The sequence below is a fragment of the Manacus vitellinus genome, unplaced genomic scaffold, assembly GCF_001715985.3.
Source record: "Manacus vitellinus isolate BGI_N305 unplaced genomic scaffold, ASM171598v3 scaffold_8_pilon, whole genome shotgun sequence".
In the NCBI taxonomy this organism is placed as follows: Eukaryota; Metazoa; Chordata; class Aves; order Passeriformes; family Pipridae; genus Manacus; species Manacus vitellinus.
The window spans coordinates 3804979-3831298 of record NW_021940864.1 but is presented as its reverse complement, the minus strand read 5'-3'; the positions used below and the strand labels follow the sequence as shown (position 1 = coordinate 3831298).

General features: G+C 47.3%; 2 protein-coding genes across 2 annotated transcripts in view; one reads left to right on the top strand and one right to left on the bottom strand.

Annotated features, from left to right (window-relative positions):
* Positions 1 to 6175, top strand: part of XDH (xanthine dehydrogenase) — a 53723-nt gene extending 47548 nt beyond the window's left edge. The window contains exons 35-37 of the mRNA XM_029965025.1: positions 611 to 799; positions 1915 to 2082; positions 2829 to 6175. Of these exons, the coding sequence (XP_029820885.1) occupies positions 611 to 799; positions 1915 to 2082; positions 2829 to 2879 (408 nt within the window). The 3' untranslated portion in view covers positions 2880 to 6175. The remainder of the gene's footprint in view (positions 1 to 610; positions 800 to 1914; positions 2083 to 2828) is intronic.
* On the bottom strand, positions 6003 to 25806 carry LOC108641794 (carbohydrate sulfotransferase 9-like). Its single transcript, XM_018085125.2, has 3 exons — positions 25758 to 25806; positions 9638 to 9793; positions 6003 to 8167 (listed from the first exon to the last, which is right to left on the bottom strand). The coding sequence occupies exons 2-3, from the start codon at positions 9732 to 9734 to the stop codon at positions 7359 to 7361; spliced, it is 906 nt and encodes a 301-aa protein (XP_017940614.2). The 5' UTR covers positions 9735 to 9793; positions 25758 to 25806; the 3' UTR covers positions 6003 to 7358.
* Positions 25807 to 26320: the final 514 nt, after the last annotated feature.

Here is a 26320-nt window from a genome sequence, read left to right as displayed (position 1 = left end):
ATAGCTGTTCCCCTTCATTTTTTAATTTTTAATTTTTTTCTCCTAAAATTTATGGTAGAAAAAATATGCAAGGAAGTCTTTAGTACTTGAACAGATATGGGGGTGTTTTTGCAGGTGTCTGTTCTGGTGACCTAAGAATATACAGCACTTAGGAAAGCATTAATACTGAAATAGAAAGTATAAAATAGTTTGTCTTCAAATATTTTATCTTTAGTCCTTTTAGTCTACTTGTCCTTTGAATTATCAGTTAGTACAACTCATTCAGTGTTAATCTACCTGGGAAGGGATCAATATTTTAGCATTGATTTTTTTTTTTTCTCCTTGCTTCATCAGAAAATTCCTGTCCTGCATTTACAGAAAATCTGCTTGTGTCTATTTGGAAATTGCTTCACCTGCCAGGGTAATGCAGCCACATCTGTGTGGGAACACAGGAGCTGTGCAAAGGTGCCAAGCTGTACTTGGCAAAAGGAACAAGGGTTTAGAGAAGAAAAGAGGGATATTAGTCAGAAGGGGAGGGTAGAAAACTCTAGTAGATGTCATCACTTTTTGTTCTTGCACAGGGAAGAACAACAGCAACAAAAAATGTAACCTTGTTTGGGTGTGTTTGTAGATAGAAGGGGCGTTTGTCCAAGGCCTTGGGCTCTTCACCATGGAGGAGCTGCGCTACTCTCCTGAAGGAAACTTGTACACTCGAGGGCCTGGGATGTACAAAATTCCAGCATTTGGAGACATCCCAACAGAATTCTACGTGTCTCTTCTCCGTGACTGCCCAAATAGCAAAGCAGTTTACTCATCCAAGGTACGCCGGTGAGATCTGCAGGCCTCTTACTGCTCTATAATTCTGTGAAACTGAGGTGTGATAATCATTCTATGTGTCTAAATAATTTGTCTTGTTATGCTGTCTTTATTTTGAGGTCAGGATCTTTTCCTGTTTCTTACCAGAAATATGTTCACTATCCTTTATGGTTAGGAAGAACTATTAACCTGCACATTGCTGCCCTGATTGTCCATTAGACAGAACTGAAGTGGCTTTACTGAGCCAGTTTTCCTGTATCAGAGGCTGCCAGCCTCCCCCTGCATGTCAGCTCCCTGGTTGCCTTTCCCTGGCATCAGAACCACCACTCTGGACGTTTCCAGCAGTGTCATTTCCCCAGATCTCATATGCCAAGGTCTTGTGTCTGTTTTCATGTTTTGCTTTCTTCACTGCTTCACAGTGTTCCTGTTACCCTTAAAGGTCCATTATTAATCCATGTGTCCTTCAGCTGTTTGCACTGCAGTCAGTGAGGGCTACACAGAGCAGGGCTGGATAAGCAGCACCAATGAATTTGTTTTACTTAACAGAGCCACCCAGAGAGGGGCCACCCAGCATCCTTATCTGTATTTGCCTGGCTTGCTTCCATTCAGTCTCCCATTTCCCCATTTCCCCATTTCCCCTTCCACAAAGGCATCTCATCAATGAGGAGAACTTTTGGGTGATTAGTGCCAATGACAGAATTAAGAAAAAAAGGGTTGGCAGGGACCTCAGTACTAGATGATACTTGTGTAATCCCTGAGGGAGGCATTCCCGCTGGCTTGCAAGGACCTCCAGTGGTGGAGTATCATGCTCTCTGCCCTGACAGTTTATCACTGCCTTATCTGAATTCCCTTTGCTGCAATTTTAGCACCATTTGGAACACTATGAGAATGGGTTAGTCCCCTTTTCCTTCATAACAGCCTTGCTGTGTCAGAAGCCTCGTGATTTCCTACTGTTTCTTCTTTATATGAACTGGGGGTTGTTTTAGCTCAGTCTTTCCTCTCTGATCACACCTGGCAGACTGGAGGCTGTTTTAGCTTCATGTTTCCTCACTGAACACTTCTGGTAGACTGAGGTTCACATCTGGAAAGCAAGTCTCACTCTTGCTTGTGGTCTTCTAGGCTGTGGGAGAACCACCTCTGTTCCTGTCTGCCTCGGTGTTTTATGCCATTAAAGATGCCATCTACGCAGCGAGGAAGGACTCCGGCCTGACTGAGCCATTCAGGCTGGACAGCCCTGCCACCCCGGAGAGGATCCGCAATGCTTGCGTGGACATCTTCACCAAAATGGTAACAGCCTCTGGTTCCATAGTCTGCTCCCTAGCCAGCCTACCCCACGTGGAGTGTGTGTGGTAGTCACAGTGGCCCAAGGCTGGGATTAAGGCAGGATGTGTCCCTGCTTAAGCAGATGGTTTTTATTTCATGGTTATTATCCTTCATTTAACATGCTGCCAACTGAGAGACAAATCCAAAGACCAGCATTGCTGGGCTCCCATTGCAGGAAGGGCTGCTGCACACTGTCTTTGGAGTTGCAGTCCATCCCTCCATCCTCCAAGTGTTGTCTGTAGAACAAACTTGTAGGACTGCTTGTCCTGATGGTCCTGACTATCATCTCTCTCTGCTGACATGGTTAGGGCCACTCTGTGATCTAGGGGTGTCTTTCAGGGAAGGAGGGAGAGGAAAGTGTTACTGAAAATACACCCTTCTCCTGAATGTCATGGCCACAGGACTCTCCCTAGGGGCTGTGAGCTTGATCTGAAGGAGTTCACAAGTTGACCCTGACACTGTCTCTTCATGGGCTCCTCAGTCACAGTGTTGTCACAGGTCTCTGCAGGAGCTGACCATTAGGCCTTCAGCTAGAGCCAGGCCCAGCCTCCAACAGAAGTGCCATGAGACAGACATCTCCGTGTTTTGAAAGACTGGGACAGGAGCTCATATCTTCACCAGCACAAAGTCACCCACCTCAAAAGGAACATGCCAAACCCTGGCCAGGATCCTCATTTGTTACCAACCCAGTTATTCTTTTCTCTTTACAGTGCCCTTCTGCTGAGCCAGGGACCTTTAAGCCATGGTCTGTGCGTGTGTAAGAGGAAAGTCTGGGGAGCAAACTGCTGAAACTGAGCTTACACCAGAGGAACCACAAGGCAAAAGGACTATAATGGAGAAAAAAATACCTGTGTTCACATGGCTCACCCAGGGATTCATGGAGCTTCCACATTTAATTGTCCAATCACTGTTTTCTCTAGGAGAAGGAATTGCTGGCAGATTATAGCTGCAATGTAAATTCAAATGAAGATAAAGTGGAAGGTGATGTTATCCAGGTGTAATTGAAAAATCTTACAGGTGTCATATAAAATTGCTGCAATGATGCTTATTACCAGCCAGTGTGAAATGGCAGGGTGGTTGTTTCTTTTTTTTCCTACTGTGAGGAAAGATGGACCACTTAGTTATGTATGCCAAGAAGGACTTTAATCTGTTGAGCCCAGACATACAGTCCTCTCACTGAGATGGGGGAAGGCCTAAGAGGCACTGAGGGCTGGACTCTACTGTGTCCCCTCTGCACAAAAAGCCAGATATATGCTAGAGGAAGATGAGGAAGACTTTTAATGTTAGCTAACAGAGGTCGTCTTTCCTGTGTAATAGAAGTGTTTCAGAGGAAAACGCTAAAATGTGACCAATAACTGATTCATCCCAAATTAAATGACTGTTGTTGTGTCTGCACCAGTGCTTTAATGAGGTCTTAGTTCAACTGCTACCTTGTCTTATCTGATTAAAGATAAAAACTAGAGATACCAAGAGGACTTCCATCAAGATACTTCTTTGTTTGACACATCCTTTTGCTGTCCCACACCTCCATATCTTTCCCCATATTTTAAATAGGAAAGGACATCAGCTACCTTGGAGTAACAGAGAAAGTTGCTCATCATTGTTCCCAAGGAAATTTGTACCAGCCTAAGCAAGGGACACAAGGAGGATGGACACAGCTGGGGATTAGCTGACTCTGGGTGCCCTCTAGGGTCAATCCCTTGCTGTCATGCTATGGTCTTGCCTTCTTTTCAAGAGAACTCTTAGTTTTGCTGAATGTAAGAGAATGGGTACCTTTTGCTACAGGGACTGCTTGTCTGAAAAATGTGCTGACTGTGTGATGGCCCGGTGTCGTCTGGGTTGAATATATTTTTTGTGTTGGATCTAGTGCTGGGCATCCCTCTTGACAGGTTTTGTCACTGTCATATTTAACACTGTAGCATCGTGTTCTCTCTAGAGGATGTCAACCATGCACTTGTAATTGCTCATCATTGCAAACTTTTATGTTTCTCTGGCCCACAGCTTTATGAAAATGTCCTTTTTCTATTTTTGCACTCCTAGGGCCATCAAAAAAATATGGTGCAAGAGGATGTAACTCCATTGCCTTCTATAAAATTTTGCTTACATGCAAACTACTCAAAATTGGCCTCTAACTTAGGACTGGATGAAGTATGCTCAGTGTGAAATATTTTTTTTAAGCACTCTGGGGTATATTGCTTGGAAATATGTAGATTTATTTCTCAGCTTAAATACAATGGTTCTACCATTTAGAAGAAGGGAATTTGTACATGTGAGTTGCAGAAAGTATTTTGTGCCAGTTGTGCTTGCTATGTAATTGTTTTATTAATTGAAATACAATATTGGTGTTTCTTAAACTCTGAGGTACTGGGAAAGAACATGTTTTTGTTTTCTCCTGAAAGCTGACAATATGAAAAAAACCACTTAGAGAAGAAAATATGATAATTTGTCTTCAATAATGGCAATTGGAGCCTGTGTATCCACATTCTTGGATGTCCATGAAGGGATACAAAACACGAAGTCTGTAAGGTAGATTGGTATCAGCACTGTTCCTGGGACTTCCACCTCATGGGATCACTGGACATGCTCATTCAGACCAGGCTGATGATAAATATAAAGGGAAAGTAATGTGTGTTAATGCAGAGCATGGGCAGGCACAGGCAGAGGGTGATATTGAGGAGCTTCAAGTGTCACCTCAGGGGGAAGCTGCCAGTGTTCACGGGAGGCCTGCTGCCTTTGGGGGCCCTGGGACATGTCGGGATGTCACTAGCAGGATAAGTGCTCTTTATTCCCTGTGGTTCTGGAAGCACCTTTTTCATCATTTCAAAAAGGGTTTGTGGTGTCTCACATAGTCACAGTGGCTGCCTGGTCAGGTAAAATTTTTTTAGATTAGATGTATTTCTTTTGCAATTTGCTTTGTGAGTTAGTTGCAATTGTATTTGCCAAGTTCTGCATACAGGCAGTGGTCAGAGCAGGCTGTTCAGTGCAGACCTTGGACTGTAGAGCCACTGTTTTCCTGCTGCATCAGTGAGCCACTCTTTCCCAGGCACCAGTCCTTGCCCTCAAGCCCACCCCAGTTCAGAGCCCTTTTGTTACCCTTGCCCAGCAACAATCTGATGGAGGGAGGAAACTCCTTCCTTTTGGGGTGCACTGGAGTTGAATGTAATTCATATCAAACACTCGGGGAGGGTAATGGTATAAAATCAGGGTTGCAAAGTAATTACAGAAACTGGTTTTGAGGGTGTAGGGAAAAGGGAAGCTTGAATGCTAATAGGAATTTACAGAGAGATCATTGTAGCACCTGGTTGTGCTGTGGGTGAGACAGGGACTCTAAGGAACATGAAGCTGAGATTTTCATGTCACCTCTAAATGTCTTAACATTTCATACATTGCTTTCCTCTGGAACTTAGGAAAGGACTGAGATGTGCTGTAGAGGCCTGGCAGGAAGAGAAGGTCCTGCTATAGGATTCCCAAATTAAGGTGTGCTCTACACTACAAAGCTGTCGGAGAGCAGCTCTTCTGCCGTGAGTGCACGGCACCTGCCAGGTGCTGTGTCACATCTCTTCACACACGTCTTGCTGCGTGGTAGTCACTGAAGGGAAAGCTACTTACGAAGAGAAAAATGTTCCTTTTCTAGTACTTTCCGGTGAAATACAGCATGGATGCAAGACTCTAATTTAATTACATATAATTGGAAATTTGCTGCTTCTCTCCTTCCCAGAACTGTGTACTCAGAAGAGGAACTATGCCATCTTGCTAGACTGTAAAGTATTGCGCAGAGTAGTGGCACTTAACTTGTAATTGTTGTACCTGGAGATTCTGTGGGAGGATGAAAGGAGGCCTGCTGATCTGATGTCTTAATGCTATTAATTGTGAGAGATGTGAGAGGGAGGGCAAGTTTTTGGTAACTGTTTTAGGTCAGTTCTAATCAAAAGTTTTCACTATCATTCTTTAATGAGCATTGTCAAATTGGTGTCCTCGTTACAGGAATGTATGAGGAATTCTCTGTGAATGTCACAACAATGCAAAATAAAGCTGCTAAATATTCTGGAGACCAGTATGCTATGGTAAAAGTCTGCCATGTTTTGAAAGCTGGACAATTTCAGCTCACCCTTGGTGTTTGGCAAACATGGAGCCTTCCTGGAGGCTGAGTCAGATCAGCTCAGTGACCAAGGCTGGGAGAAGGCGGGTGGTTGCTCCAGGCTACTCAGCCAGACGAAACAGATGAGCCAGCTGGAAAGCCTGGGCCTCTGGCCGGCCGCACTGGCAGCCAAGTCCGAAAGCAGAGTCAGTCCTTGTGCTTCTCTGCCAGCAGGAGCTTACAGTAGCCCCACTGTTTTCCACAGCAGCACAGTGATGCACCCTGATGCTTCTAGCCACCTCCACAGGGCCCATCAGCTGCTGAGACAATTTGGAAGGTGGTTTTTCTGCATGGTGTGGCTGGTACCTGGTGCAGACTGAACTATCCTTGTCTCAGTGTCGGCCTTGGCCCAGTTGAGTCTGCCCTGTAACAGGGGGAGCCAAACTCAAAACTTGTGAATGGAGCAAGCATCATGTGCCATCCTCAAGGCCCTCTTGAGCCTAAACACATAGGAGATGCGAGATTGTAAAACAGGAACAGTTCACACAGAACAGATAAGACTAAATGATGGGCCAGGTCTGATCTTTTGTGAGCATGAAAAGATTGGGAACATCACCAGTGATTCTCCAGGAGGGGGTACCACCCTGTGTCCTATCTCACCTACTTAAGCAGAGTAGGGAGAAGGAGACTCCGGATGACATGCTCCTTTGGGAACACTTCTTGTATCTGCGTGGGGAGACTTATCACAAAGTAGCCATTGCCAAACCTCTTGGCCCAAAAGGAAGCCCAGAATACAAAATGTCAGTGCAGGGAGAGCATGGGTGATGCTGCTGTGGTTTGCAGCAGGTCCGACCCACTCTAACCCAAGATGCTGGCTTTGCTGAGAGCTGCTCCACTGTTCAGTTCATGCAGTTTTCCAAGCCTAGTGCCACAAGTTTCCCTAGTGCCTGCTCTTGTCGTGTTTAAATACAGTTCAACCACATGAAGAGCCTTGATATCCCATCCCTGGCAGTGGTCTGTCTCAGCTCTCTGACGTACCTTTTGGAGCTGTGACTTGGACAACTAGGCTGCAGGCAGCTGCGAAGCAAAGGCTTGTCAGTATCTTGAAGTGCTTCCTTTTGGATTAATGCTCTCTGAAACAGTCCCTCCAGATGGGCTGTTTCTACCAGGTCTCTGGAGTGCTGAAGGAGTCTGACAGAAAACTGCTAGAAAATGGGAAAGCAGAAAGGTCCCAGCGGTAGAAGCGAGAAAGTTTCTTCTTCTGTTGGGCAGACAGCTCACTGAACATCTGCTCTGATAACCACCTGTAGGTCCACAGCACTTGGGTGTCGGTGAACTTGGGGAGGAGGCTGTCCACAGACAGCCCAGCCCGCCGTAGCAGGTGGCCCAGCTCCTGCTCGTGGAAGCCAAACATCACCACGTAGTCGTACTGGATGAGACAGGGCAGGCAGAGGCTGACGAGTGGTTTCCAAGCCACACTGGTGTTGTGTGTTCCACTGGCTAAAACATCCTGAACAAAGCTGCTGAAGGATGGGCTGCTGCCCATGCCTTGCAGGAATGTGGCAATCAGCCTGTGGAAAGGGTCCCTGACAAACAGCACTTTGGTGTAAGACCCTAACATGGCCTCTATCTCTGTCTGGTTGAACCTGCTCAGCTGTGTCTCCTTAGTGTGACGCCAGTGGTGGGGAAGCAACACTGGGAGAGTCATGTTTTTCTTCTCTAGCTTCTCCAAAAGCTGCTGCCATTCCTCGATTCCCATTGATGGCACTTGGCAGTAGAGGAAGTCCAGCTTGGTGCTTACCCTCAGATTTGAGAGCAGGTAAGCTCTCTCCTGCTGGCTCCTCGGCAGCGTGGTGACTTTGCGTGATTGGCTACAGAAAGCTCTCAGTCTCTTCTTCCTGAGCTGCTGAACGTGAAGGAAGGTGTCCAGTGTCAAAGTGAAGCCCTCCTCTGCCTTGGGGGCCAGGTCACCTGGGGAACACCATGTGAAGATGGGGGTGAGGAAAGCCCATAGTGGACCTCTGCCCTGAGTCAGCCCCCCCAGCACAAGATGCTGTGGCACTATTTTTTCCAGTTATTTCACTGTGGAAAAGATGTATCATAAATAAAGAAGATGGGTAGGAGAGAGGAGACGAACCCTACCTGGCAAAGAGCTTGGCTCTGCTGGGATGTGGGTTTCTGTCTCCATGAACATGTGAAATTATGTACACCCAGACCCCACTTTCCCCAAATCGCCATGTCTGAGGACTAATCTTGACCATAACTTGGTGTCAAGGGCCCATTCTCCACTAAATCATAATTTTTTGTTCTATGTCCTTGCTTTCAAATGATCATAACTGAGGTGAGCTTACAAAAGAGTCAGAAATATTCTGAGAGACTGACAAATACACGATGTCCTGCAAACTCTTTTGTGTCTGTTAATATGTTAACATCAGCTACCAAATATATTTGAAAGCAAGGGATGATTCTTAATGGCTTGGGGTGATTTAGGGATCCAAATGACGTAACTTCTTGTATCACTTCCATAAGTAAATTTTTCTCTTGTAGATAAAAAGGCAAAAGCAAATAAAAAGCAAAAGGCAAATAGAAGTGAGACAACAACAACACAAATATAAAAGGCAAAAGCAAATACAAAGCCTTTATGAGAGTCAGCTTAATTTCTCAGATTTCAGCTTTGTTCTTTCCTTTTATCTTCTTATTTTTGATGTGAAGAGGCCATAGTGGGTTAGAATGTGGAAGATTAATGCCTGCCTTGTTACTTTATCTTTTTAGCAGCAGCAGCACATCTGCCTCATCTGCTCAGTGCAGGCATTTGGCAGCCCTGGGGAGACACTTAGTTTGGTGGTTTCTCCTGGGTCCTTGGGAAGTTAAATATTTCCCACTGATTTGGGGAGGCTGTTGTACAGGGAAGAGGACCACAGTTAAAATTGGGCAAAGGACACCAGGAACACAGGAAGAAACGTGGCTGGTGCCTGCAGCTAAGCCAGGCTGCTCTTTGAGTTGTCCAGCCCCAGAATGACAATGTCTGCAAAATCTAGTAAAGACTTTGCCCTGGAATGATGGGGACTGAAGGAGAAGGATGCATTTTTTAGGCATGAAATGCAATAATCACAGAAGTCCCTGCTCCTGCTCCTGCTCCTGCTCCTGCTCCTTCCTGCCTTCCCAAAAGCATTTTGCCCTTCCCGGCAAAGGTTTTGGTAGTTATCTCCAGCAGCCTGACACCTGTTTTCCCCACCACACCTGAGATCAGTGACCCCACTAAGGATATAAAGCTGCAGGGCTCCACAGTAAGTGCTTTCTCCACAAACACTGTTCAAAGAGTGTTTTATGTACTGTAGGCATTTGCCTGCCAAGAACCTCCAAAAGAAGCTCCAGGTTATTTCCCCCATGGCACAGAAATGCTTCCAGATATGCAGAACCCACACGGTGCCCAGGCCTTACCTCCTTGGCCGTTAGCTGGGGTCCACAGCAGCCTCCAGCTCAGGAAAGCAGCGATGCCCAGGGCAGCTGAGACGACAAGGCGGGGAAGGAAACGCATTTCTGGGGTGCTGTGGTAGCGCTGGCTGTTGAACACTGCGCTAGTGAGCAGGTGGGGACCTGAAAGAAGGGTGTTGGGGAACCTCCTGTGTTTATTTAAACACACCCAGAGCTGGGTTAAAGTACTGTTTGGCAGCAGTTTGGCTCAGGGCAGGGAAATAGCCTGAGTCACAAAAGGTGCCTCCTGCCCTATGTTTACAACATGAGCTTTTGAGGCAAAATCTGCCTTTTTGTTCAATGTTTGTGCCACCCTCAGCACTTGGCTATGCCAGATGACAGCGATCCTTGTGAGAAACGAGCCCTGCATCCCCAGTCCTGTGCAGGGTTCTGCAGAGCCAGGTGGGGCAAGATGTCCCGGGTCCCCTGATCCACTTTGTTCTCTGCTGACTTTGGCACTCAGTGAGGTACTACTCAGAGGAATGCTGCTGTGGGGAGCAGCGTGTCCTGGGACTGGGGCTGAGCAAGCAAGTGTTGGGCCATGGGTCCTGCCCCTGTGGTGCTGGGGGGGACTTTTAAGGTAGAAACTGTGATGGGAAGTGATGTGACAGGGCACATCCAGCAACATGTGGCAGGTCCATGACTAACCAGGGATTTGAAGTACCGAACTGCTGCCTGTGTCCTTTTTACTGGGGGCTGCTTAAAATTTATGACTGCTGCTTGTTGTGAGAGCAGCCGTAAACACCACGCAGTGTGGAGGCCCCGTTATACCAAAAAGGGGGTGTGATCCCACGCAGGCAGGCAGACATGCTGCTCTCCCCCTGCTCCAAGGAGCTGCAGCCTGACGGGGGCGAGAACCACGGAGAAGGCAGCAAAGGGGACTGCAGCAGCCAGGGGAGTGTGACCTCCTCCCACCCAGCCCCACACTTAACAGCCACAAAGGCTTCAAAACTGATTGTTTACAAATTGCCTTTTCGTGGTGAGAGTTGCCACCTGCCGCCGGCAGCATCCCTCGGGCAGTCAGGCCATGGGCTGGCACATGGCAAGGATGCGATCTGGCCGCCAGACCCTGCAGCTGCAGGGAACTGTAGGGACCGAAGGAGATGGGATCACCGCCTCAAAGCTCGAGGAGAGCAAGCTGGCACACTGGGCGTGCCGACCAGGGCAGGGAACTGAGCCAGGCAGTGCTCAGTGGGCATGGGCACAAGGGCTGTGTTGCACGGGGAGTCTGCCAGTGAAGCAACCCCGTGCGATGGAAACCCACCTCCCAGGAGGACTTGACAGAGCCCAGTCTTGTGCCACGGGTGGCTTTGCTCTCGTTTGGACAACCATGGCTTTCCCACCAGAGGGTGCTCTGTGCCCGAGGAACCCCTGCACATCTCAGATGGCGGCGATTGAGTTGGGCTCTCTCTCTCAATGCTTCCTCACTACGGTTTAGAGAATGAACTTCACAGCTTCACACTTGTGTCTCCAAAAGCCTCCTTGGTCTCCTTCGAGCCTTGGGAAAGCTGCTGGACCTCTGGAAAAGGCTGTGAAATGCTTTTCATGGTAGAACTGCTCCTTGTCCCTCACATGTTGCATATCTTTAGTAAAGCCTTGTTATTGATTAGCACAATGTTTCCATGAGCAAACTAGATCAATACACTTAGATACAACTATTAAAAAAAAAAAAGATAGAGAATTTCAGTTGTGTTGGAACACTCCTGGCACGTGTCCGTTCGGCATCACCAGTTGTGTGCCCATCCTGCCCATCATGTGCAGATCATACATTGATCATGTGCTGGTCAGGTGCCAGTCACACGCTGATCATATGGCAATCGTGTGCCCATCACATGCCAGGCACTCACATGGCAATCTCGCAGCTGGCACGTGGAATGAGATGACTTTGATGCCCCAGATGACAGTTGCAGATGTCTCCATGTTTTATAAACCAGATAACAGCTACTACTTAACTCACAGATGCAGTGACATCTTTTTTACAGCGAGTAGGACGTACTCCCTCCAGGTCACGGGATCCCTGTGCTGGGAGGTCAGGTCTTGTGGCATGCCCTGCTGCATGTGTCCCTGCAACCTGCTCCCCACCAAATCCAGAACAAGCCAGGTACAGCCAGAGGTTGGCATGTGTGGGGGCAGGAGTGAATGGCCACATTCTGCTTCCCCTCCCAGCAGAAGGCACACACTTTTCTTTGAGCTGCAGTGCTAATCTTGCTCCTCCCAGCTTGATGGATCTTAGGGCAGGAGGGTGCTTGAGAAAGGGATAAATATTACCTGAAAATAAGTGGGTTTGTGTTACTGTAGTGCTGACAAGCACAGACCACGAGGGTTGCATGATTATCAGGAAATAATCAGAGCAGGGCTCTGTACAAGGCAGCACACCCTGCTCTTTCCCCAGCTCGGGTTGGCAGGTATGGAAAGCATAGAACCATTTTAGATTGGAAAAGACCTCTAAGATCATCAAGTTCAACAGTTACTGAGTCCAACTGAGAGGTGCTGTGCACCTTCCCTGCTCTGAGTGACCAAACTGGTCCTCAGCAGCTCCCAAAGTTGCTCTTCGGCAGCAGCATCTGTGGCCTGGCCACAAACCTGAACAACAGGAGCTGGTCCAGCTGCCAGCAGACCCAGCTCCAGTGCAAGGAGGCCCTTTTTCTCAATGGTCTGCAGTGAGGTTAACAAATTGAAGGGCGGAAGGAGCTCTGCAAGTTCTCTTGGTTAAGCAGGTGGCAGCAGCACATGCCTTCCTGCATTGAAATACAACATTTCAGCAGGGACTGTCCCAGCCGCAGCCACGGTGAGCCAAAGTGCAGCTGCAATGGGTAGGGAGAAATGCAGTTTATTTTTATTTTACAGTCATAAGGTGAAAGCAGAGAGACATTGCCTGTTTGAGGGGAAGAAAAAATAGTGGAAACTCCCCTTTGGTCTGCATTGCAAAGAAACATCTCTTACCAAGTTACACCAGTGTGGGTCTCTTCAGAGGAGGACATGGTGTCTGCTGTCCCTTTGTGACCTGCAAACAGGAGGAAACTGCCCCTGAGCTGCCAGGGGCTGGTTGTGGGGAGAAGCTGCTCTGCCACGGCTGTTTCAGCTGATGGGCTGCCATGGGGCTTGTGCCCCAAACACAAATTTTCCACAGCATAACTGGATAAACTCATTAACTGGAGGTTGGACTCCCTCTTGGTGCCAGGCAGTGCCAGGCACCAGTGATGCCCTGTGGGGCCTCCAAACACCTCTCAGAGGCCTGAGTTAATCCCACGTGATAGTCTCCACCTTCTTCCTAATTGACAGCAGCACTAATGGGCCAGGGAGTGCAAGGGCCTTGAGCAGCTGGCATTGCCATGTGGATGAGGAGCCACCTCCCATATATGCCTGAGATTGCTGCATTTAAAAGGCAGTGATTTATTTTTTTATTTTTATTTTGTCCCCAGGGATTTCTTTTTTTTTTTTTTTTGGTGCTGAAATGTTTTCTCAAGTGTCTGTAGACACTTATTTAAACCCACTACTGGGCTTTCCCTTGCCTTCCATTGACCACTTGGAAGTAGTCAGCAAGACTGAGACTGCAATTCTTGAACTGAAAGGCTTCCTGCTCTATGCTATAGGGAGGCAGCAGCCTTTTTGGGCACAGAGGCTGAGCCAGGTGCGGAAATGAATTCACATCCTAATGTTTAATGCAATTATACAAAGGAATTAAATCAGGGAATTCATTTGAAGTTTCACCTTATTTAGAAAAACCCTCAGTGCCATCGAAGTGAGAAAAAGCTATTCTCTTTTTCTTTACACTAGCAGTAGGATTGCCTCAATAAGGATTTCCAGATTTTCCCCCATCAATAGCTCAAACAGCATTGCCTTGGGGTCCCTTTTTTCCTCATAGGACACAAACCCTTTGGAGATATTCTTATATGTTAATAAACATCCTCCTGTTCAGCCTTCCCACATTCCTCCCACTTGCAAATTTTACAAAGTATTGTCTTGTGTGACCATGACCCGCGAGTACTGATGTGATGGTCCCCCCCCTCCCTTGTTCCTTGTTCCTCCTCATGCCTGCCTGTGCTTGTGGGAATGTGAACTTTGCAAATTGATGGCAAACACTGCCTCATTTGGCGAGGGATGTTTTTACACTGCGAGTAAAGGAAGAGCAGAGAGGAAACCTTCTTATCCCTCTTCTTGTTTGGAAACTTGCAACTGATGTCTACGTTTTGCGTGCAAATTTGGGCCTGTGTCTCAGCAGAGGCATAGGAGCACTTGGAAGAGGAACAAGCTGCCCTGCTCCCAGAGCATCCCTTAACATGGAAAGTCTCTTGTCTTTTGGAAGGATGGTCCTGAAAGGCTTACTGGGCTGGGGATGCGTTGCACCAAGTGGAGTGGTATTCCTTGAAATCAAACCTGAGTTGAGGGTGGGAGTGCATATTAGTGAATAAAATGGGGGTGGTGCAAGTGGCCTCTTCTCCGTCACATCTCCTGATTCCCTGAGCTAATCTCTGTGTGCTTGCAGAAAACCCTGGCTGCCCCGCTTGCTTTGACACTGGGGCAATACCCCATTGCCCACCCACAGGACCTCCTTAGTCTCAGGGGCTGCCTGGAACAAGGTTCAGCACTTTGGTGCATGAACTGGAGTATGTTTGTAAACATCAGCTCCTTCACCCTTCTGGTCATTTCAGAGATTTGGCCAATAGTGCCCATTTTCAGCTGCTTTCTGGTGGGGAAGATTTAGGACTTTCTTCTGTCTGGCTCCTGCCAGATGTGGGCAGCTGTGGGTGAGCTAATATGCCCAGCACCCTGAGCTCCTCTCCATCTCTTCCAGTGTTTGCGTTCAGGGCTGCCAGTGTTAGCAGTGGGTTAGGAAGGTGGACATTTGTCCTTCTGCACCAGACTGGCTTTGGGCAGGCAGGGAGAAGCCAGAGGCCGCAGAGACTGCCCCATGCAGCAGCATCCCAGGACTGGCCAGTCCTGGACCAGAAATAGTTATGCAATGGGGAACGGAAAGAAAAGCAAGTTCACATTGCACCCAAGGAGTGAAGCAGGTAAGACAATGTTTGGAGTGGTTGTACAACTCTGGCACTTCCTGTTTTCCCGCGGGCAGGAGCTGTGATTGTCACTTCTTATTCAGCTCCTCATCCTGGGAGGAAGACAGTATCAGGCTGTCCGGGGGCAGCAGGATGTTTATGTGGTAGGCTGAGTCAAGGTGCTGCTTTTAATACACCCCGGAGCAGAGTCACTGGGGGAAACGTACATTTTAGATTTTTTTTTTTTAATTTTCTTTTTTTTTTTTAAAAAAAAAAAAAGGCTCATGAACATCCAAAGTGCTTTGCAACTGCCATTGAGCTGTGTGGCTTACTGCCAGCACTGAGTGTCATTGTTTTCCAAGGCTATTACACAAGGATTTTACAAGGTGCCATGAACTACTGGTAATTTAGGGAGGATTTGTCTAATTAGTGATGCTGTATTGAGAGGTTTTTCTTAATTACTACACAAACTGTTAAATTTCGCATCATCTGAGCCAGGCCTGCATCAGCTTGAACACCTAATGGTGGTGGAGAGAGGACAAGGCAGCCATGCAACCTCTGCCATGTGCCTGCCTGGAGGACCCCTCTCTCCCTGCTTTACTAAGGATATGTGTGTTTTCAGGGGAGGGGGGACCAGGGGATTCAATGAGTCTCAACACCTTAAAAACTAAGGGGATTAGAGCTATTATCCTCTCTGCAGTAGTAATGGAAATCCCACAGAAAAGAAATAGCATGTGTTTGGATCTATGTGTGCAGCAGAAGGATGCTCATGGGACTAGTGGCCATCGCCCCCATCCCATCACCTGCCATGGGATCAGCAACCATCCCCTCCATTCCAGTAGTTTCTCATGGAGCTTTGTGTTGTAGCCTGAACAGTACAGGGCCTTTTACCAGTGAGCATTTCTCTGACCAGATTTCAGCCTTTGTGTCCCAAGCACCTCCCAGCTCCTCCTGGCCTTCCTCTCTCTTCCTCTGGCTGTTAAACACAGTAGTGCCACATGGGAGAAACCCAAAGTGCTCACAGACAAACCAGACAGTGGATGTGTGAGAATTTGGAAAATCTAGTTCTTTACCTTTTCTTTCTCATTCATTTTTAATGTGAATTTTATTTCATGCAGACACCTCTCCTCTCTGGACTGCTCTTCCCTTTGGGACCCAAGTAAGAGAGGGATTCTGAAAGAGCACTCAGGAGCCACTTCTCCACCCACTGACAGGAGGACAAAGGCTCTGCTTGTTCCCCAACTTCACAGAGATGGGAGGGCTTTTTCTTGAGTGGCCGCAGCGGCATTGCCAGGGACATCATCACACAGGAGATTTGTGTCTGAAACATCTCAGAATCTCCTGAAAAAAGAGGTGTTGGTGTTGAAAGCCATTAGGATGGTGGGAAGAAAACATTGGATGTAAAACGTCGCTCACTGGAGCCAGACTGTGATCTCCCTGCTGCAGTCCCTAAAGGGAAGGGGAGGTATGAGCTGGAAGTACATGGGCAAAGCAAGATGGGATCTCATGGGGCTTAGGCTTATGTCTCCCATAGGTCCTCTTTTTCTGAGCCTCAGCTCTCTCACTGTGAAATGGGAACTGCTTCTTCAGGCTTCGCAGCCTGTGCCTGCCCTGCTTTTAGGGGATAAGCACTTTTATTTCTTTACAGAAGCATTTTCCCCTTTTTGCATAAATTTTTGTGCCGTTGCCTGATCAGGTGAGGAAAGTTCTTACATGTGTCTGTGAGACATGGGGGAATGGATTCTCAGGCACCTTTTGACCCAGGGCCTGGTTTTTGCTGATGCCCCCAGAGAGCTGAGCTTGTTGAGGGTGCACCCAGACACTGGCTCTTTGTTCCTGGCCTCTCCCAAGGGAGTGCTGCCCCGTGATGCTGCAGGCTATCATGTTTTCTTGGTTGCTGGTTGTTTCCATTATTCATACAGCAACTCTTTAAATATTCAGAGATCTCTGACTGGTTTTTGAGTGACTTTTAGAGGAGATGGCAGGAAGGCTCTCTTGGGCTACCTCCATACCTGGCTATTTCTGCTATTTCTGATGAGTGATGTTTTTGGGAACTCTGGAGTCTCTGGCCCTGACTGTTTTACTGTACCAGAAGTGGCAGGGGGAAAAGGGTTTAAGGTCTGTTTGTTTTACTTTTTTGTCCAGACAATAAGCCGGCAAATACTCCCAGGTTGTTTATATTTGGATAAGGCTGCTCTGTGTCCTGTGAAAGGAAAATGACACATCTACAACTTCTCCTGGGGAGAGATGGTGTGGGACAAATGGACTGGACCGCAGGCAGGCATGGCAGCCAGAAGCTTCTTGTGTTATGTGTGGGATGGCCTGAGCACTGTGGTCCAAATGGGGAGGGCATGACAGGGCCACAAATGCCTGTCCTTTTCTCTGTTGGTGGCATTAGGTTGGGGCCAGATGCACAGGAAGGGCAGAACTTGGTCCCCAGTGCCAGCTCCATGCTGCTGCCATCTCCTGCGGGACATAGGGCTGTGGACACCGGGACTTCCCATCCAACAAGCTGGTTTTGGAGTCTGTGGGATGTGAATCACAAACCAAAATTCTACTTTCCTGTGTTTTTCCCAGAAGTGCAGCCCCTCACGGCATGGCGGAAAGACAGGAGGCACCAGCGTTTGGCTGCAGAACTTTGGGATAGTTCTGCTCAGCTCCCACCTTCCCAACCTGGGCACCAAGTGCCTGACCCCACAGGGGACACAAATCTTGTCGTGCCTGTCCGTCCTGACCTGTTGCTGGCTCTGAGCCTCGCACTTTCCCGCAGCTCATGGGATTTAACAGCCGCAAAGAGGACCGGCAGCAACGCTGGGGCTGGGCCAGTGAGGGACAATGTCCAGCCCTGTCCAGCTGACTGACTTGTCTCAACATGAGCCTTGTCTGAGCACAGGTGAGTGCAGGGTTCATTTGGGGTACACCACATACAGCATCCCCCTTGGTGACCTCAAGGCCCCATGGCCCTGCAACAGTTTGGAGAAGAGGAATTTACAGAGCCTCAGAAACTCCTGAGGTGGCTCTGCTGGTTTCACCCCAGGGCAGGTACTGTGAGAAAGTTCCAGGAGCTCCACTGCAGTCTGCAAATCCAGCTGTGTCAAACATCCTCCTTCTTGATCTCAACACTGGTCAGAATTCATTTTTTTTAAGTTTCCTTGGGGTTATTTTTACCTAAAAGTGAAGAAAAGAGAAACTTCTCTTCCTATTGTTTTTTCCCCAGAGTTCTTGGAAGAAGTAAGAGGGGAAATGGCTTTCCTCCTTCATTCAAAGTTGGCAAATGCAGCCAAAAATTGCCTCCTCCTCCCATTATTTTACTTCTATTAGTAAATCTCATCTAACTATCTGTAAATTGGCATTTCTCTGGCTATTTTCATTGTGTGAAAAAACTCAGTCCCCTGCCTTTCTCTCTGAGGAGCCTACATGGCAGATACAGTTCAAGGGAACTGCTCTCCATGAGCTCAGGGCTTTGATGGACCCATCTAGGGGTACACAAGGAGATGGGAATGTAAGAGCCCTGCACTTCCGTCACTTCTGTTTATCCATATCTTCATCTGTACATCTTGGTTGACAAGAAGAGTTGCCTCATAGTAAAATCTCCCATCACTTCCCTGCCTACCACCCTCCTGGCCACCTCTACAGCTCCCTGGAGGACATTGGTTTTGATGACCAGCCCATAACCTCCTCCTTGGTGCTGCCCCCTCCATTTTTGGGTGCAGCAATTGCAGCACAGCAACATAAAGTATAAAATTACATTGATTTGAATATGATTTTTCCCCCCTTTAAAATGGTTGTTCTCAAACAAGTGCGACCATATCGTTCAGCGGGATCGTGTTTGTCTCCCTGCAGGTGCTGATGTCCATTTAATATAAATATTTCCAAGAGAAATCTCTGCTTGGAGATGGGGGAAGCAGCTTCTTGTGGCCTGCAGCACCACATTTCTGCAGAACAAACACGTGATGTTGTGAAAGGAAAGGCCTGGAAACACTGAAAAATCACTTCAGGAGAAAAATTTTGCCAACGAGCAAATCACCCTCATTTCACACACAGACACAATTAAAGAAGCAGCAGATCTGGAGTTGAGGCAGTTTTGGTCTGAAAAAGCCCAAAAGATTTTAGCTCTGCTCCCTCATGCAGGGCATAAAATGTGGCAGCTGTTAAAAGTCACGCCCTGGTGCTCCACCTACCCTGTGTGCTGAATTCAAAAGCAGGCAATGAAACTCTGAACTAACAGGCCAGGAAAGACACTAAATGGAGGACCAGAGACCTCTGCGCCTCAAGGAAAGGCTCAGGAGGGGTGCATAACTCTTTCACCCTAACAGCCTCCTGACTCTATGAGCCTTCATCTTCCCCTACACCTATTTCCTCTGAATGTGGTGTGTGGGAACAAATTACATTTTAGAAGCTCTTTGGAAACAGATTTCAGATGCACCACTGATAACTCTTACATAAGACCCTGCAACAGGTTTTGCCTCTGAATGCGTGTGACCCCAACTGGTTGTTGCACCCTGGTTATGCATCCTCAGTTGATTCTCCAGGTGAAGATGAAGAAGAAGACAGAAGATGAGTGATGGAGAGGTGGCTCCCTTGGGAAAAACACCCTCAAGCAGGCATCCATTGCTTGCTTCAGCCTCTGAGGGAAGACAAGACAGCAGAGAAGGGGTGAAAAGGTGCTGTAGAATCCATGCTGTGTAGATGTGACACTTAGGGACATGGTGTAGTGGTGGGCTTGGCAGTGTTAGGTTAATTGTTGAACTCAGTGGTCTTAGAGGTCTTTTTGAACAGGATGATTCTGTGATTCTAAAATGACACCAGCTCCCGAGTGCTGGGATCAACGTGGGAGTGCTGCCCCAGCCCATGCAGTTTAACTGGAGCAGAGCACTGAAATGCCCCTGAGACCTGGCTCTTGGGTCCTCCTGAAGCTTTTTTAGAGTCTTGGCTGGTGGTTTGGTGTTGCTCCAGCACATTCCCACTCCCTTACTGCTTCTCCGTCAGCCCCTTTGCGGAAGACCATTCTGGTGTCCCCGGAGAGCTGCCAGTGCCAGCTGCCTCTATAAATACTCCTGGTATAAATTCAGAGAGCTTGGTCCCTGGCAGGCACAGTCTTGCCTCAAATCACAGCATTGAGGGTGTTGGGCTGCAAACTCACAGGCTAGAGCACTACCACAAGAGAAACAGCTATTAAAGCCTTACTTTTCCTTTTTTGATTGATTAATAAAAATGATACAGTGGTGGCTCTCTGGTATTGCAACATTTCCATTCCCTTGGTCTTATATAAGCCAAATATTTTGACTTTTGTACCAGGACAAATTGTTTTTAGGAAGAAACCAAGGCCCATACGCATGCCAAAGCGCTGCAGGCTCTGTGGCAATGAGCCTGGGAGCTGGGGTGAGATGTCTGTGTGTTGGGTCAGACCTGCGGGTTGTTCTTCCGCCGTTTCATAGAGGAGTCAGCATGAAGCTTCCCACGGTTAGAGGACATGTTCTTCCATTTTGAAGGCTTGAGTTTCCCCAGTGGCAGCAGGCTGAAGACAGCTCTTGCCCCCCTTGCTCTCCCCACCCTGGGCAATAGCAGCAGTGGTATTTCTCAGGCTGACCCTAAAGAGACATTTCTCTGCACTGTCCTTGCCCATATTTACTTCCTGAGTCTTCATATGGTGAGGTCAAGTCCCTGGGAATAGCCCTGTTGGGTCCAAACCCGTGTGAGGGGGAGGGAAGCCTCTCCATCCTGCACCTCTCTGACAGCTCCCTGTAGTGTTAAAGGGTGTCTCAGGGTTGGGCTGCAGTCAGAGATGCTTTCAGTCCTGAGAGCCACATTTTTGATATCCAGAGCCCCAGTGAGAGAACTGAGACTTACTCTTAAAAGGAAAAAATATGCACTTTTCCTCTTTTCAAGGAAAACTCTCACTCCCTTTTGCTTACTTGTCAGGAGGAATTGTTTGCTGGGGGTTGAGGGAAGCTTCTGTTTGGCATCCATCAAATGCATGAATTGCTTTTCATGTTCCTCTTGACACGTCTCCTTTTAGCACTTGAGGACTTTTTCCCTGGTCACAGAGAAAGGCAAGCAAGAAGAGAGTAGGAGCTGGTGGGCAGCAGAGTCCTTGCCAGCATTTTTCTTTTCATAAATGATGCTAGTGACCCTGGGGGTCTCTGGAATGACATTTTGGTGTGTGAGTACCCACCCAGAGCAGACATAGATAAGAACATGATGCTTTTGCATTATAGGAGACTGAAAATCATCGGTGTTCAAGCTCAAAACAGTCTATTCTGAAACTGTGACACTCTTGTGTCCTGCAGAGCACAGGCAGAGGTGGGGAGCAGCCCCTCAATGCAGGCCATAGGCATTGCTCCTCCCTGCAGCTCCAGGAACAGTCTTGGGGAGGGTGACTACACATGTGCAGGGGAATGTGGGAGCTGTGTCATGGGAGAGTGGGAAGGGTGGGAGAAATGACTGTTCTGCACTTATATTTATCTCCCGGTTGATGACCAGGCTCAAAAGGCAGGATACGCCGCCCTGGAGCCCGGCAAACTGACAAAGATCTACCTGGGAAGGATGCAAACCCAAACCCCCCTACTAAAAATATTCAGGCAAATAGAGATTTTCCAAAACAGAGTTCCATAAATGCTAAATTTGGTGGTGATTCATTGAAGGAGGGGGGCACAGACGCTTTATTTTCTTCCCCTAAGACAAGCGGGAACAATGTAAATCCCAAATGCTGTCCATCCTACCCCCTCAGCTGGGCTACTGTGCTTTGAAGAGCCCATCAATAACCCCGTAGGCACCGGCCTCCCAAGAAGGCAGACCTGCCACAAAAACAGGAATCCCTTATCGGGCAGCAGGAAATTCTATTTTTACATGAAGTTCAGATTAAAAATAAAAGGGAAATATATGCACTGCGGGTGCAGGCTAAAATTAAACCTCGAGCTTCTCTCCTGATGGCTGGCTCCTACCGTTCACTGGATTGAGAAATCAATGGTGAACGCCAAGAAGGAGTCTGCTGTCACCAGCTGCTCTTGGTGGGATTTGCTCTGCTGTGGGGCTTTTTTCCTCTCAGCAGATTTTATGAGTGTGGCTTAAATAAATCCCCTTAGATCAATGCTGTGGCCAAGGTCTGTGTCCTGGGCAAACAGGAAGAGATTCCTCTGTATCTTCTTCATGTGGCTTTTTAACATATTTCTGAGCCAAAGGCTCCACTTTCTGACTGCCCTGTCAGCTGCCCTGATGTACATTCAGTCCGGACCTTTCTCTGTTCAAAATTTCTGCATCCAGGTGGTATGACATGATGTACTGATGCATTGTGAGGATCTGTGTTGCCCAAGTTGCCAGCTTTAGGTCTGCTCCCTTGCAAGGGATGGGCTGGGACATCTGATCTTGATTTCAAGCATCACTTTACAAAGCTCCCTGGGATCCATAGTAAAGAAACAAGCCCTAAGCCACAATCCCCAAACCTCTTCCTTTCCCGCCGTCCAACACTGAAAAGTGACTGCCAAAACAATGCTGTGGCTGAGTATTTTCATTACCACTGTGATTTGTATGACAAATGCAGCCCATTTGAAGCCACACTTTTGTTCTTCGACATTTCAGGTCTTTGCCAGCTGAAGCCACACTCAGGGCTTTCCTCTTTGCCAGCTGAAGCCACACTCAGGGCTTTCCTCTGAGCTGCACCAGCTTTACCAGCTCTGTGGGCAGGGTGGCACTGAGACAAGTCCTGCAGGGACTATCAAGGTGGCCCTTGTGGCACCTTGTCAGCATTTCTGTCAGGCAGCTCGTTTCAGGCTTATCTGTGTTGAACCTTGGAGCAAAAGGATTTTTGCTTGGCTTGCAAAAAGCAATTAAACTGTGTCCAGAAAAGCCACTGGATAAAACGAATCATGATGTGCATATCTCTTGGCTGACTACATTGACATTTTCTGTGTGTGTATGTGTATATATGGGTTCAATCTACTCCTGTCTGGGAAGAGTACCTTTCAAAAGTCCATGGAAAGCAGGAGGGGTTTTGAGCTCAGGTGGGGGCTCTGCACCACAACAGGGTTTCCAGCTGGGTGAGAGATGTTCAGACCCTGTGCACAGCTACAAACAACTCCTTTGGTCTTGCAGAGGCAAAGGAACCCCCACAGCTCACTCTGTTGGTTCATGGCTAGGGATGGGTGTTTTAGGGCTCAGAGGACGAGCAGTGTGGGAACACTGCCCGTTAATGCTGACACAGCTCAGGAAAGCAGCAAGTTTCCAAAAGGTGGTGAGAAGAATGTAATGTCAGTCAGAGATTACAAACCAAATGTGAAAGTGGAATGTTTTGGTGCTCAACAGGAGAAATGGAATACATGTGCTGAGTCTGGGAGGGTCACATGCCTGGAGGATACGACCACCAGCACCACCCAGGGTGATTAGACAGATGTTAGTCAGTAACCCTTCTAATTTGCCTTTTTTGAGAGGTGATAAAGCAAAAACATGCAATGGCTCATTTTTTTTTTTCAGCAAAGTTTCACTCTGAGCCTTTGGCTGCAAAACATATTTTGAAAGGTTGTTTGTTTGGAAGAAGTGCTTGAGGGCATTTACAGCCTTCATCAGGAGAGGGAATCCTAGAAAAATTGAGCAGAGCAGCCTGAGTTAGCCAGACCCCTTAAGATGGTTAGCACAGGGCTGGCTTGCCAGATGCACAGGGGTTTGAGAGTAGAATTTCTTTCACCTGAGCTGGTCTTCTCCTACATAGCAAAATTGCAGGAAGGTTAGAAAGGATGGATGATGACAGTGTTGGGTTGTTGCTGAGAGCCAAGTTGTCTAGAGGGAACAGCCTTTGGCAAACAGGTAGGAAAACTGGGGAAGGAGAGAGAGGGTGAATGATGAGAAAGTATTTGGTCATGATTTTGTGTACTCTTGAATGTCTAGGGCTGGATGGAGCTGCCTGGGCTGTTGTCTCAACTGCAGTGTCATTTTTAGAATATGGCTTTTTGATTTTGGGAGAAGGTAGAGTTGCAGCATCCGTTGTTGTCCTGTTTGTGGCTGGCCTGGACAGCTGCATGTCTTGAAATTTGACGTTGTAGCATTGATTGCTCTGCTTTTCTTCTCGTGCACTGAAGTGGGTGTGTGTGAAGAGCCACTGTCAGCCTTGCTAGCGAATATGGGCAAGCATATTAAATTGTTTTGAGCACCTCTGTGTGTGAATGACTGCATGTGGCTCACATGTAGTGAAAAGTGAATGCCTGAAAGCCCACAAAAATGCAAGTCTGTGATCTCTGCTCTGTTGTGTAAGTACTTCTCACTTCTACCATTTACTGTAAGATGAAGTGGTGAAATACAGCTCAAAGGAGAAGTGATGTGAAACAGTGCCCCGTCTGATTTGGAAAAACCCACTGATCTGCTGCTCTTTGTCCAGGGGGTGCAATCTATTTTGAACTTCACCATGTAAAATTATCTTGCTTATGCTTAAAAGGTTTTGCTTTGTAAAGTATCACCTTGCTGTGTTGCCCTCTTGCAATCCCTGTCATGACTGTCCAGGTTGTTCCTGTGCCAGAGAAGCTGGGGGGCTCTGACCTACCTTTGTCCTTCTCAGGGGTAGAGGCTACATGCCCCAGGACAAATGGAGCATTTAAAGTTATTTTTACTTCACTTTCTGGAGTGGACTAAATTTCTAGCTGGCTATTTCTCTTTCAGTGAGAGGTGATTCTGGGGATGTTAAAATCCTGTGTGAGAATCTAATGCTTCTAGGGGATATCATATATCCAGACTTGATGTTGAATCAAGCCCGTGCAATGATTTTTCTCTTACCTCTGAAGAAGGGAGGCATGTGGGACCAGTGAAAACAGAGGTACATGTGAACACCTTTGGGTAGGGGGGTACTGCCAAGTAGCACTTGGGCAGGTAGCACTTACAGGGAAGGGGTAAAGGAGAGGCACTCCTGTATTTGATACGGTCTCTTTGGCCCAGGTATAGGACCTATGGTCTGACTGTACTAATCGGGAACAGCAGGTCCAGGAGGTGCACTGAGGTGAGGAAAGGAGTGGACTTCCCATGGAGGCCATCGGGAATCCCCGGGCTGCTGCAACCACAGGCTGCTACAAACACAGGGTGTGCAGGAATGCTCACTGGTGACCTTGGGGCTTCAGATGAAAACCTGTGTCTGAGGTCCCCCACATAACACAGAGCAGATCGGCCGTAAGCAGAAATAGCCACCCATCTGGTGGCTCTCAAGCACAGGTGACACATGTGCAGAGCTCATGTCCCTGAAGATTTCAGCTTTTCTTGCTCTGTCAAGTGTTGCCAGAGTGCAAAATGCAGAACTTGAGAGGCGAGAGTTCAGGGTAGGACTAAAGGTGTGCACTGAAGCCAGTCCATCATCCCTAAGTGGTGAAGGGCTTGATGTGTTTCTCTCACCTGCTGTCTCAGCTGGTGTGCTCAGGTTTCTTGGACCTGCTCTCCATTTCATATTCAGCAAAACAGAGCAAATTTCGCAACACAACATGTTTAGGGGAGGAGGGAAAAAAAAAATCTGCTGGTCCTTCCTTTCTGAGATGTTTTGAGAGTCAAATTTTTATCAGAGGAAAAAAAACCCAACCCAAAACTCAAAACAGGAAACTCTTATCAGCTTGCCAGGAAGCTCTATTGCTTTGTGGAAGTGTTACCCTACGGTCATTGCTACTTTCAGTAGCTGTTTGTGAGTAATTTATGGCTTTAAGATGGGCGTCAATCTTCCATGCAAGCAGGGGAGAGGCCCTAAAGCTGGAAGGAGTAGTGGTAGGAGTGGAGGGTGGAGGGGAAATACCAAGGAACAGGATTTGTATTATCTCACTACATATATTTACAACGATAAGATTTTCATTGTCTTCCATGGTAAATTATGATCCTGTTTTTGTTCTGTATTTGGATCAGGAAACAGAAAACCTATGTCTTCAAAAAATGAACAGGCTTAGTATTCAGTGACTGTTGTTCAGCAGAAGTAATCCAGGGATTTGGGATGATACGTAACTTCTTGGCAAAGAAATTTCTAAATTATTGTCTTATGGAATTCTGTGTGCCTGCATGCCAAATGTGTGCAGGTGTCTTTGTGTAAAATTACACATGTATATATATATATGAATATACACAAAAGCTATTCAAACCTGTCACAGTGGGTTGTCTGTTTCTTTTCCATGTACCAGTTTTGATGTACCCATCTCCAGCAGAAAGATCTTGTTCATGTCCAGAAGTAATTTCTTCAAAAACAGTATTCCTCCAAAGTGTCTTTGGATTTAAAAATAGAGTAAATAGTGTTATGCAATGTAGTAAAATGTATCTGAAAACTCTGTGTGTGTGTGTGCACTTTATGTATATAGATCAGGAGATTACATTTCAAATATGCCAGGTAGTTGTGTTGAACAGCATTGGCTCCTTGCCTAGTGTTTCTTTTTATTTTGCCTTTCTGTGCCCTGGTGTGTCTGTTCTAGTGCTTTGTGGATTGCTGTCACCCCTGTAGTCACCCAACATTATGGTGATCCTTTCAACAGAGCTATTTTTTGCCTTAACAGCTGTATTGGACAGGAGCGATGCAAAGAAGGAAGCGCAATGCTGCTGCCAGGTTATCGTGTTTGTCACACTGACTGCTGACTAAAGTGCTTGTTTATCTCCTAATTTGTGCTGGCAAATCTCTTTTGCTTAAAAATAAAAATTAAACTTTTGTCTGGAA

Excerpts from the sequence above, each read along its gene's own strand:
- LOC108641794 (XM_018085125.2), bottom strand. The coding sequence starts at position 9,734 with ATGCGTTTCCTTCCCCGCCTTGTCGTCTCAGCTGCCCTGGGCATCGCT. Across the intron at positions 8,168-9,637 it reads CCCAGCTAACGGCCAAGGAG|GTGACCTGGCCCCCAAGGCA; the intron begins GTAAGGCCTGGG and ends GGTGTTCCCCAG.